This window comes from Rhinatrema bivittatum, chromosome 3, assembly GCF_901001135.1.
Source record: "Rhinatrema bivittatum chromosome 3, aRhiBiv1.1, whole genome shotgun sequence".
NCBI classification, from domain to species: domain Eukaryota; kingdom Metazoa; phylum Chordata; class Amphibia; order Gymnophiona; family Rhinatrematidae; genus Rhinatrema; species Rhinatrema bivittatum.
Window position 1 is genome coordinate 6499381 of NC_042617.1, and position 13258 is coordinate 6512638.

The 13258-nt window shown below is 47.4% G+C and overlaps 1 protein-coding gene across 2 annotated transcripts in view; it reads left to right on the forward strand.

Annotated features, from left to right (window-relative positions):
• Positions 1–13258, forward strand: part of ZNF318 (zinc finger protein 318) — a 110768-nt gene that overhangs the window by 77234 nt on the left and 20276 nt on the right. For both annotated transcript variants that reach the window (XM_029592860.1, XM_029592862.1), the window contains exons 3-6: positions 2230–2734; positions 5034–6368; positions 8137–8236; positions 9073–9356. In XM_029592860.1, the coding sequence (XP_029448720.1) occupies positions 2230–2734; positions 5034–6368; positions 8137–8236; positions 9073–9356 (2224 nt within the window). The remainder of the gene's footprint in view (positions 1–2229; positions 2735–5033; positions 6369–8136; positions 8237–9072; positions 9357–13258) is intronic.

Here is a 13258-nt window from a genome sequence, read left to right on the forward strand (position 1 = left end):
GACAGGTACGTCTTACTTTCGGGGGATGTGTTACATTAGCCGACCCCCCCTAAAATTCCCACTACGTCTTACTATCAGGGGTGTCTTACTATCGGGGAAACACGGTATGTTCTTTTTTAAGTTAAGTTCGTTGTTGATCCAGATGCCGAGGTCCTTTGCAGAGTTTTTTAGTGGGATGTTGATGTTATCGATTTGTAGGGAGTGGGTAGGGGTAGTTGTTCTGAGTTGTTTCTTCCTATGAGGATGCATTTGGTTTTATTCATGTTGAGGCATAGCTTTAGTTCAGCATGTTTCTGATTGAGATTAGGTGATTGGCTGCAGTGCTTAGTGCCTCTTCTAATGTGGTAGTTACTGGGATGATGAGCTGGATGTCGTCAGCGTACATATAATATGTTATGCCGAGACTTGAGATAAGGTGGCAGAGTGGGAGTAGGTATATGTTAGAGGGTGGCCGAGAGGGCGGACCCTTGTGGTACACCAGTTTCAAGCGGGAGGGGGTTTGAGGATTTGTTGTTCATGGTGACCTTGAAGAATCTGTTATTTATTATTTATTTATTTAATATAATTTATATATATTATATATATATATATATATATATATATATATATATAATTTATATATATATATTTATATATATAATTTAGAACGAAGTGAACCAGTTGAGGGTTTCGCCGAAAAGACCGATGCTTGCAAGTCTTGTTAATAGGCTTTTGTGGTCTACAGTGTCGAATGCCGCAGAGAGGTCAAGTAGGATTAGAAGGTGGCTTAGTTTGTTGTCGAAATTCCTTATTATTTTGTTAGGTTGACGAGCAGTGTCTCCGTACTGTGATTTTTCCTGAATCCATGTTGTGCGGCGTGTAGAATATTGTTGTTCTCTAGGTGTTCATTAAGCTGTAACAGTGCCACCTCAGTCATCTTTGCGAGTAAAGGTAGGTTTGAGATAGGACAGTAGTTATTCAAATCAGCAGGATCTAAGTTCTTCTTTTTTAATATAGGAGTGATAGTTGCAGTTTTTAGTTCAGTTGGAAGCTCACCTTCTTCGAGTGATTTGTTGATAATAGCAGCTATGGTTGGGGCGATGATATGTGCCATTTCTTTCATATTACATGTTGGGATTATATCTAGATCGTGACGTGCTGGGTTGATTTTTTTTTTTTTAGCATTTTTTCAGCTTCAGTGCTAGATATTGGGTCGAAATACGACCAGGGGGGTTATGGTTTTTGTTTCAAATTCTTCCTCTATGGATGAGGAGTTATTTGAGGAGCTTTTTTATCTTTTGACTATAGTAGTCACGTTTAGTGTTCATTATCATGTTTTTATAGGTAGCAAATTGTGTGCGGTATCTTTGAAGGCTTGTTGGGCAATTGGATTTTCTCCATTCTTTTTCCATTTTTCTGAGGTTTGTTTTCATCCTGCTTTCATCCACATGTGAGGACTATCATCCTGCTTGTCCTGGGAGAAAGCAGAGTTGCTTCCCTGTAACAGGTGTTCTCCCAGGACAGCAGGATGTTAGTCCTCATGAAACCCACCCGCCACCCTGCGGAGTTGGGTCCAAAACGTTTTATTTTTTCGCTCGCACCTTTTGCTACAAACGAGACTGAAGGGAGACCCCTGTGGCTCGAGGGATCATGGCATGAGAGGCATGCTCAGTGTGCCAGTCAAAAGTTCTAGAAACTTTGACAGAAAAGTTTTCCGTGATAGGGCTCTGTCCAGTGACGTCACCCACATGTGAGGACTACATCCTACTGTCCTGGGAGAACACCTGTTACAGGTAAGCAATTCTGCTGTCTTAGATATTCCATCAGTTCGGTTACTCCAACTGTCAGAGACCAAGGGCACAGGGGCTTGTGTTAGCAAGCACAATACTTTGAACTCTTTTCTGAGTACCTTAAGATCAAAGATAAGAGAATTGTATTCTTCAGTTCTGAAAACAAAAGCATTGCTATTCTCTCAGGCATTTGGCACTGTAATTATTATGGATTTGTTATTGCCTGATTTATTGGACTAACTTTAAATACGGGACCGTTTAGGGGACAATGTGTGGAGGGCTCTTGTGTGTTTTGGTCTCTTCCATGGATTTTATGTTTTTTTTTATGGTGAATATTCATTTGTGTACCACCTAGAAATTAGGATAGTTCTAGGGTGGGTTAGACATTTTAAAAAATAAATAAAATAGTGTGTACAGATGGTGTGTTCGTGTTCTCATTTTAACTCTCTTCTTTTGCCAGGGATGACATTGCAGATGGCCCAATTTTCACCCGAAGCCTATCCTCTCGTGAAGAGCAACCTTCTAGTCCTTATTCACTGAGGCACGAGGATGACTACCTCCGATCCCATTCCAGCCTTCCTGACAGGGATACTGACAGGCCCAGGGTGGACTCCTACCCATCCAAGCGCCCTCGCTATGAAGAGCAGCAGCAGGCACAGAGTTTGACAAGTGATTACAAGGGCTATGGCTCAGGGTCCCACGTCTACCGAAGGAGCCCCAGCCCTTCCCTGTATCGTCGGGAGGAACTTTGGGAGCAAGAGCTAACAACGAGGAAGCGGGGACAGGAAGAGCGAAACCGTGTCCTGTCCCATGAGTCTTCGGGCCCCGACTTCAAGCTGTCTGGATCAGTAAACCCACTGGGGAGCTTTCTGCGTCAGCAACAAGATGAGGTCCAGCCTGTGCCTGTGAAGTCAATCCTGAAGAAGCGCCTTGAGCCAGAACCAGAGACTCCTGTGCCTGTTAAGGTCTGAGACAATCCCATATGAATCGGGGAATATTTTTCCCATTCATTATAGGGAGGGACAGTGGGATGGAGGCATGGGAAAACTGAAAGCAGGTAGTTTTTATTAATCTTTATCAAGATTCTGCTATTTATATAGCAAGGTCTCTACCTTTTTTCCACTATAACAGATGCTTGTAGTGTAGTGATCAGATTCTTATTGCCTGAAATGTGGACCCTGGCAGCCGGTGGAAGAGATGTTGATGAAGCACAGATAGTGGAGAGTGTAAGAGGTTGCTGCCAGCAGAGCATTACTATGTGCAGACTCTGGGCTGTAGAAAGGAGAGAGCTGCCGTCGGTGGGTGAGAGAGAGAGAGATGTAGCTTTGGGAGCAGTGAGGTGGGAGAGTGCTGGAACGCAGGGGTTTGGAAATTGATTGGAGAGATTGCCCGGAAGCAGAAGGAATGGATAAAGTGCTTGGAAGTGGGTAAAGGTGCCCAAGGTGGAGGGAGGGAGAGTGAGAGCAAAAAATAAAGTACAAACAAAACTAAAAAAAAAAAGGCAAAAAAGCAAAGAGCAAATTATCTGGAAAAAGATTTTGGGTGCCAGCTAAATTCTCTAAATATTCTAGATTTTCTAAATGAGACTCTGCTCTACATCTTTGCTCTCATTTCTCATCACAACTCTTCCTACGCCCTTCACTGAGCACCAGCTTTTTTCCTCTCTGCCCTATGAGCCTTCAGGCCTTTCCTTTCTGTTCCTGTCTTGAGGACTTGCTCTCACTTGTTCATTCACCATCTCTTCATCTTCAGGTCCCACTGAAAGCCCCAGTTCTTCAAAGAAACAATCCATTAGTTCCCTTCAGTTCCTGCCTTTCATGCCTTTATTTCTTCATTCTCACTTGGGCCTGGAAAAATGACGGCAGCAAAAGGCCATCTGGCCTGTCTAGTCTGTCCATCTTGGAATTCTCCCAGCTCGGACATCCGTTCATTATTAATTATCCTGTAGTGTTGTCTGCTTATACTATTGGCCTTGTCTAAAATGAAATGGTACTCTGTCAGAACTGGTGAAGAGGGAATCTATCCCCAGCCCGGTATTCCTTGCCACCGTTTACCTCTGGCAATGAACACTTTCTGTCTGCTTTTTATATTTGTAATACTGCCGTGTTGTGTTCACTGACGTGTGTTTAGAATCCTGATAAAACAGCAAAGAGTTGGAAATTGTATGGGAACGAATTTACATGGATGGCTGTCATGTTTCAACTTGCTGTGGTAGTGTAGTTGTAAACCAATGGGAGCAATTTTCCAATTCTTGTTTTATCAACCCTGGCAATGTCTTTCAGCTCTGCCCTTCCTGAGAAACTTCTCCTTTTGAGGAGCTGAAAACTGATGGGATACAGCTCTGGCCGTTTGTCCTATACTGGAAAATCTGGACAACGTGAATAGGCCATCATCTTTATCTGTTCTATGATTTTCTTAGAGCAGGGATTGCCTTTTTTTTCCTTCCTGGTCATAACCACCTGCACCTCTCTATCCTTCTAATCTCGGACTGCCTCCACCTCCTCCCGTGGCCCCTTTGCCATCCCTCTCTCTCACTGCCAGTTCTACTCCTTGCATCTTTTTATACATCCCAGCTATTGCCTTTTTCCTCCCTCCAATGTTCTTCTGTCTTCGGCTATAGCCTCCTGCACCTCTTCCCAAGATGCTGTGCATTTCCTTGCCTTAAATCTGCCTCCCAGCTACTCCTGCACTTCTCTCCTTCCTTTCCATCCAGTCAGTTGTGTCCCATATACTCCCAGCCTGACCCACAGGGTTTTCATAGTTTTCTGACTGATCTGATAGCACCAGGAGAGGAGTGAAAACAAGAGGGGGACAGTGTGAGAGACCGAGAGCTGTGATGATGGATGTTTTGACGAGAAGGGGGTAAGATGGAGGGGAGGATATGTGAGGAGGAGAGGAGTGGGGAGGGATAAATGAAGGAGGATGAGCGTGGGGAAGATGTGTGAGGAGGAGAGGCACAGGATGTTTTTAGGGATTGGAGGAGGGGAGATTACTCTTGAAACTAGAAGAGCTGCATAACAAGTGTACTCAAACTCATTTGTTCCAAGTCATATTAAAAAACAACTTGTAATCAGAGATTTCTGATGCTAATCATGGCCTTATGGTTGGTTATTTCTACGACTGTAATGAGCAGCTTCTTTGGGGTGCACGATTTAGATGGTCCCTTTTGGTGGGGAGATTCTGTTGCTGTGGATGATTGCAGAAGTACTGATTCTTCATGTATGGGAATGCTTTGCTTTAATTTGGCTGTTTTCCTCTTTGCAGCGTGAAGATTTCTCTGGCAGTTCTGTATCAAATAAAGAACTGGCAAGCCGTGCACCAGCACCGCAGATCAGCAAGCCCTTCACTTCTGAAATAGAGAAGTTTCTTAACCGGTTTACCAAAGGTGCAACAGCAGGAACTATATACCAGAAGCCTGCCAGCACCCCACAGTCAGGGGTGCCCGGGGACAGCTTCCAGGTGAACAAAGCAGCTGGAAAGCCCGAGCCGAAGCAGGAGGCAGCAGATCGCCAGTCTGACTTCCTGCTTCCCCATGAGAGAGCCAGCCAGGATGGTAGTGGCTTCTCTCGCATCTTGGGATTGATGGCAGATTCCACCAGTGTGCCAGTAAAGAAGCCCAGTACTGTTAAGGAAATTGAAGATGAGGAGAAATTTCTTTATGGAGATGAGGAAGAAGAAGTAAAGCCCAAAGCGCCACCGCCGCCGCCGCCACAGCAGCAGCAGCAGCCGCCGCCGTCTTCTGCCCCACATACCACTCAGTGTCTACCAGCAAGTCGGGCAACTCAAGCTCCTGTTGTGCCAGCAGAGCCTCCTGTGGAAGAGAGCTCTAACAGCCAGGAGTATGAACAGATCCACGACTTGCTGAAGACAATTGGGCTGGATATTGGGGTAGCTGAAATCGGCAAGCTTGCTGTCCGCACTCAGGAGCGATTGCACGGCAAGAAACCAACTTCCCGTTCTCCGGACCGCCATGCGTTAGACTCGCGGAGACAGGAGTCCTGGGAGTCACGCCGCAGCCGCAGTGACACTCGATCTCCAGAGTCAAGCCACAAGCGCTCTGAATCCCCCAAAGGCTCCTCTCAGGCCTCCAGGGATAATGCTGCTTACTCCAGTTCTAAATATGGAAAGAGGAGTACAGAGCCGGGGACAGACATGGGCCAGGCAGTACCCTCTGCTGGACTGGAGAAATCTGTCCATACAGTACCAAGCACTTCTCCCACTGTACTCCCCCCCACGTCAGGTACTCCCTACCAAATACCAAACTATGCCCAGTACCCTGGAGTCCAGATGCCACCAAACTATGGTCAGCATCTCTCAGTACCCCCTCCAGGATTTGATACCTATGGCCATTACCTGGCTTATGCATCCCAAACGTGGCCCATGTATCCCTCTTCCCAACAGCCCAGCATTAAACTTCCACAGCCCCCAAATTCCACGCGACCCAATCTTCGTGTGATCCAGCCAGTGGAAGGGGTTCCTGCAGCTCAGGCTCAGGTTGTCCAGACAATACCCAGGCTACTGGATGGGCTCGGCATGCCACCAAAAAGAATTACAGAAAAAATCTCGGATGAGAAAAATGAGGCATTTCAGAAACAGAAGGTAAGAGGACTGGCTCCAGGCCTAACAATGTGCTGCTGTCACAGGGGCTTGCTTTGTGTGTTTATTTTTCAGTCCTTATTTAGGCAGCACCCAGGGAATTTGGTTATTTGTATCCATGTCTTCTGCTGCTGGAAGTTATGGCTGCCGTTGAATGTTGCTGCCACTTCCCTTGCTGGGTATATTTTGTTGAGGATACTTGCGGAGCATTATTGCTTAAAATGTTTGTTTAAAATTTCAGCTATCATTCCTAAGGCAGCTAGGTATAAATCTAGAAAATACTTTCACAACTTTCTACTATGCTGTTCAAGCAATAAATAAGAAAATACTGAGCTTTATCAGTAGAAGAAAACTTCTGATTCCCATTCCATCTCCTTCTCTCAAAGTGTACGAAACTTGGAAGTCACTACCGACCCCTCTCTCCATGTGCAACCATATGAGGAATATTACTAATTCCTCCTCGTATAAACTGTGCCTGCTATGTCCCGTCAAGCCCTTTCTTGGATATGCGTTTGTAAGGATCCTGGCCGCTGCGTTTTGCAGCATCTGTAGAGGTTTGGTCGAAGAAGCGGGGAGACCGAGTAGTAGAGCGTTACAATAGTCGATCTTTGAAAACAGTATTGCTTGAAGCACAGAACGGAAATCCTGGAAGTGTAAGAGCGGTCTTAGTTGCTTCAGGACCTGTAGCTTGAAGAAGCATTCTTTGGTTGTAGCGTTAATGAATTTTTTGAAATTCATTCTAGAGTCAAGGGTGGCCCCAAGGTCTCTGACATGGCTTGCTAGTGGGATTATTGCATTATTAGCGAAGGGGTAGTTATCGCTAGGGGAGATAACCAGGAGTTCCATTTTGGACGTATTTAGGACCAGGTTGAGACTCGAGAGAAGCAGGTTGATGGAGTATAGGCAGTTGTTCCAGAAATGTAGAGTAGAGGAGATGGGGTCCGAGATGGGGATTATGATTTGCACATCGTCTGCATATATAAAATGGGTGAGGTTGAGGCTATTGAGTAGCTGGCATAAAGGGAGTAGATATATATTGAACAGGGTAGGGGAAAGTGAAGAACCTTGTGGTACTCCTTGTTTTAACGGAATGGGGTGGGATTCTTTGTCGTTTATTTTGGCCGTTCGTGCCTGGCACTGGCGCACTGATGTCTGCTTGAGAGCTAACCTGGACCTTAAAATGGAGTCCCTTCCCTTATACTGACACGAGTGAGAAAATTAGCCTGTACTTTCAGAAGTGATGAGTGAGCGTTGCAGTTTAGCTTCCAGCAGCTGAAGTCTGGATACTTCTCCAAAGTTACACTTTGCTGAATGCTTGGCAGTAATGGTTTGGTATGACAGATCCAATTCTCTGGAGTTCCTGCTGTTGGGTGGGGAAGGAGGAGGATTAGCCCTGCCAGCAGTCCAGAAGACTAAAGGCCTCACAACCTTGTTGAAGGTTTCTAGCCCAACCCTCAGCCAGCAAGGTAATCTGAATTACGTGGGCAATGGAGTAGGAAGGGAGAAGCATGCTGTGCAGTCTTTTGCACTTTCATTTGATTTGAAAAATAAACACATTTTGTCAGTAAAAAAAACCCCCAAAAGCAATCTCCAGCTGTAAAGCAGGATGCTCTTTTGCTAACAGTGAATCTCTGCGGTCTCCCACTATTGGGACTGGAGGGGGCTCTGGTGGATGGCTGCGTATGCCCTAACCCAGTTAGCTGCTTGTCCTTTCAGTTGTCTGGTGCACGGAGGCATATATTTTATTTCCTGGACTCCCCTTTTCTTTCAGGTCATAGAAGAGAGAGAGAAGCTGAGGAGTGAACGAGACACTCAGCAGAAGAAGATCTCTTATTTACGAGCAGAGCTGGAAAGTTTGCGCAAACAGCAAGGTACAGTTCTCAGCACATCGTGCTAGAATCGTATACTGTATAGTGCATAGGATCATCTCACAACCTTTCCTACGCCAGTCCATAGAAGCATAGGTGGGATCTGAGGTAAATCATGGCCACATGAGGTAAGTCAGAATCTGTATCTCCCTGCAAGAATGATAGATTCTGTATGGGAGCTTAGAATTTCTATTCTTTAGGGCATAAGATGACATGCTGTTAATGATGCCTAATGTACAGAGGGGCATTGGATGGCCCTCTGTGCCAGGCCATTGTGCTGCCTTGGGTAGAGTAGGGAAGAGGAGTAGAGAACAAGGTCAGACATGAAAAAGCTTTCCCTGTTATGAAATGTGTGCTCCAGAGATACAGGGTTCTTCCTCCCGTGAATTGTTTCTCTTTGTTTTAGCTTGCATCCTGCACAGCTGAGAAGCTGTCACCCATGAGTCCTTGGGTTACACTGCCTAAGTGCTGGCAGTTGTTCACTAGGGTGTTAAAACCTTAATCATTAGGGTTATGGAGTCTTGAGAGTAGTGTGAGGACGGGGAAGGCCTAGGAACTTAGTGTAAGTAGCCAAAGTGCTGCTTTTCCTCCAGAAGATAGGTTTCTCTCTGTCCCAGTTTTGAGGTGAGTAGATGAGAAGTATGTGCGACTCCATTTTTTTGTGTGAGGAAGACTATATTCCCAGAAGTCTTTGTCCCTAGAATGATAAGTTTCTCATCTCCTCCCTCAGCAAAAAAATGAGAAAAGCATTCCTTTAGGGCTTATTTAGTGAAATGTTCAGAATTTTGGGACCTGGAGGAGTAATCCATGCCTTCTGCTCCTCCACTTGGTTCCACCAGGGGAACTGCTGCGCAAGAAACGGAGGGAGAAGGATGGCCACAAAGATCCCCTGCTGGTAGAGGTGAACCGACTGCAGGATAACATCATAAAAGAGATCACCGAGCTGCGCAAGATGAGTGAAATCTCCGAGAAGAAGCAGACAGAACTGGATAAGATTGCCCAGATCCTGGGCATCAGCATTCCGGAAAAAGTACGGAAGATAGACACCAAGGAGTTGCCAGTGGAGAAAAACAGCAGATTGGAGAAAACTAGAAGTCCAGAAAAATCAGCAGTGCTCCCAAAGGTAAAGGCTTGGGTGAAGAATGCAAATGCTGCCACGTACTGCAGGGACACGTACTGCTGCGCGCTACAATGTCCAAAGAGAAAGAGGGGACATATACTGCTGCACATTACAGGGAGAGGGGACACATACTGCTGCACGCTACAATGTCCAAAGAGAAAGAGGGGACATATACTGCTGCACGCTACAGGGAGAGGGGACATATACTGCTGCGCGCTACAGGGAGAGGGGACATATACTGCTGCGCGCTACAATGTCCAAACAGAAAGAGGGGACACATACTGCTGCACGCTACAATGTCCAAAGAGAAAGAGGGGACATATACTGCTGCACACTACAGGGAGAGGGGACATATACTGCTGCACGCTACAATGTCCAAAGAGAAAGAGGGGACATATACTGCTGCACGCTACAGGGAGAGGGGACATATACTGCTGCACATTACAGGGAGAGGGGACACGTACTGCTGCACGCTACAGGGAGAGGGGACATATACTGCTGCACATTACAGGGAGAGGGGACATATACTGCTGCGCGCTACAGGGAGAGGGGACATATACTGCTGCACAGTACAGGGAGAGGGGACATATACTGCTGCGCGCTACAGGGAGAGGGGACATATACTGCTGCACAGTACAGTGTCCAAAGAGAAAGAGGGGACATATACTGCCGCACGCTACAGGGAGAGGGGACATATACTGCTGCACGCTACAGGGAGAGGGGACATATACTGCTGCGCGCTACAGGGAGAGGAAACATATACTGCTGCGTGCTACAGGGAGAGGAGACATATACTGCTGCACGCTACAGGGAGAGGGGACATATACTGCCGCGCGCTACAGGGAGAGGGGACATATACTGCTGCACGCTACAGGGAGAGGAGACATATACTGCCGCGCGCTACAGGGAGAGGGGACATATACTGCCGCACACTACAGGGAGAGGGGACATATACTGCTGCGCGCTACAGGGAGAGGGGACATATACTGCTGCACGCTACAGGGAGAGGGGATATATACTGCTGCACATTACAGGGAGAGGGGACACATACTGCTGCACACTACAATGTCCAAAAGAAAGAGGGGACATGTACTGCTGCACATTACAGGGAGAGGGAACATATACTGCTGCACATTACAGGGAGAGGGGACATATACTGCTGCACGCTACAATGTCCAAAAGAAAGAGGGGACATGTACTGCTGTACATTACAGGGAGAGGGAACATATACTGCTGCACATTACAGGGAGAGGGGACATATACTGCTGCACGCTACAATGTCCAAAGAGAAAGAGGGGACATATACTGCCGCACGCTACAGGGAGAGGGGACATATACTGCCGCACGCTACAGGGAGAGGGGAGGGAGAGGGGACATATACTGCCGCACACTACAGGGAGAGGGGACATATACTGCTGCACACTACAAGGAGAGGGGACATATACTGCTGCACGCTACAGGGAGAGTGGACATATACTGCTGCACACTACAATGTCCAAAGAGAAAGAGGGGACATATACTGCTGCACGCTACAGGGAGAGGGAGCATATACTGCTGCGCGCTACAGGGAGAGGGGACATATACTGCTGCGCGCTACAATGTCCAAAGAGAAAGAGGGGACATATATTGCTGCATGCTACAGGGAGAGGGGACATATACTGCTGCACGCTACAGGGAGAGGGGACATATACTGCTGCACACTACAATGTCCAAACAGAAAGAGGGGACATATACTGTTGCACGCTACAGGGAGAGGGGATATATACTGCTGCGCGCTACAATGTCCAAAGAGAAAGAGGGGACATATACTGCTGCAGGCTACATGGAGAGGGGACATATACTGCTGCACACTACAATGTCCAAAGAGAAAGAGGGGACATATACTACTGCACGCTACAGGGAGAGAGGACATATACTGCTGCACACTACAATGTCCAAAGAGAAAGAGGGGACATATACTGCTGCACGCTACAGGGAGAGAGGACATATACTGCTGCACACTACAATGTCCAAAGAGAAAGAGGGGACATATACTGCTGCACACTACAGGGAGAGGAGACATATACTGCTACAAGCTACAATGTCCAAACAGAAAGAGGGGACATATACTGCTGCACGCTACAGGGAGAGGGGCATATACTGCTGCATGCTACAATGTCCAAAGAGAAAGAGGGGACATATACTGCTGCACGCTACAGGGAGAGGGGACATATACTGCTGCACGCTACAATCTCCAAAGTGAAAGAGGGGACATATACTGCTGCACGCTACAGGGAGAGGGAACATATACTGCTGCACGCTACAGGGAGAGGGGACATATACTGCTGCACAGTACAGTGTCCAAAGAGAAAGAGGGGACATATACTGCTGCACGCTACAGGGAGAGGGGACATATACTGCTGCACAGTACAGTGTCCAAAGAGAAAGAGGGGACATATACTGCTGCACGCTACAGGGAGAAGGGACATATACTGCTGCACACTACAATGTCCAAAGAGAAAGAGGGGACATATACTGCCGCACGCTACAGGGAGAGGGGACATATACTGCCGCACGCTACAGGGAGAGGGGACATATACTGCTGCACAGTACAGTGTCCAAAGAGAAAGAGGGGACATATACTGCTGCACGCTACAGGGAGAGGGGACATATACTGCTGCACACTACAATGTCCAAAGAGAAAGAGGGGACATATACTGCTGCACGCTACAGGGAGAGGGGACATATACTGCTGCACGCTACAGGGAGAGGGGACATATACTGCTGCACGCTACAGGGAGAGGGGACATATACTGCTGCACACTACAATGTCCAAAGAGAAAGAGGGGACATATACTTCTGCACGCTACAGGGAGAGGGGACATATACTGCTGCACGCTACAGGGAGAGGGGACATATACTGCTGCACAGTACAGTGTCCAAAGAGAAAGAGGGGGCATATACTGCCGCACGCTACAGGGAGAGGGGACATATACTGCTGCACGCTACAGGGAGAGAGGACATATACTGCTGCACAGTACAGTGTCCAAAGAGAAAGAGGGGACATATACTGCTGCACGCTACAGGGAGAGGGGACATATCTGCCGCACGCTACAGGGAGAGGGGACATATCTGCCGCACGCTACAATGTCCAAAGAGAAAGAGGGGACATATACTGCTGCACGCTACAGGGAGAGGGGACATATACTGCTGCACACTACAATGTACAAAGAGAAAGAGGGGACATATACTGCTGCACGCTACAGGGAGAGGGGACATATACTGCCGCACGCTACAGGGAGAGGGGACATATACTGCCGCACGCTACAGGGAGAGGGGACATATACTGCTACGCGCTACAGGGAGAGGAAACATATACTGCTGCGTGCTACAGGGAGAGGAGACATATACTGCTGCCCGCTACAAGGAGAGGGGACATACTGCATGTTATAGAGTCTAAAGGGAAGAAAGGCCATATACTGCTACATGCTATAGCATCCAAAAAGAGAGAACATATACTGTTGTATGCTATAGGGTCCAAAGAGGGAGAGAACGCATACTGCCGCGCGCTGCAGGATCCAGAGGGAGAGGGAACGAGTACGGCCGCGCACTGCAGGATCTAGAGGGAGAGGGAACGCGTATGGCCGCGCACTGCAGGATCCAGAGGGATAGGGGGAAAAGGTCAAGGGCACCCAGACTGTGATAAGAACATAAGAAAATGCCATACTGGGTCAGACCAAGGGTCCATCAAGCCCAGCATCCTGTTTCCAACAGTGGCCAATCCAGGCCATAAGAAGTTAAAGGGTGAGAGTGTGAGTGCTGGTATACACCATGGAGTGAAAAGGGCAAAATTGTGGATACTGGTGCCTGCCATGGGGAAGAAAGAGTGAAATGTGCATGTGCCCTAGGTGTACCTAATGGCAAGT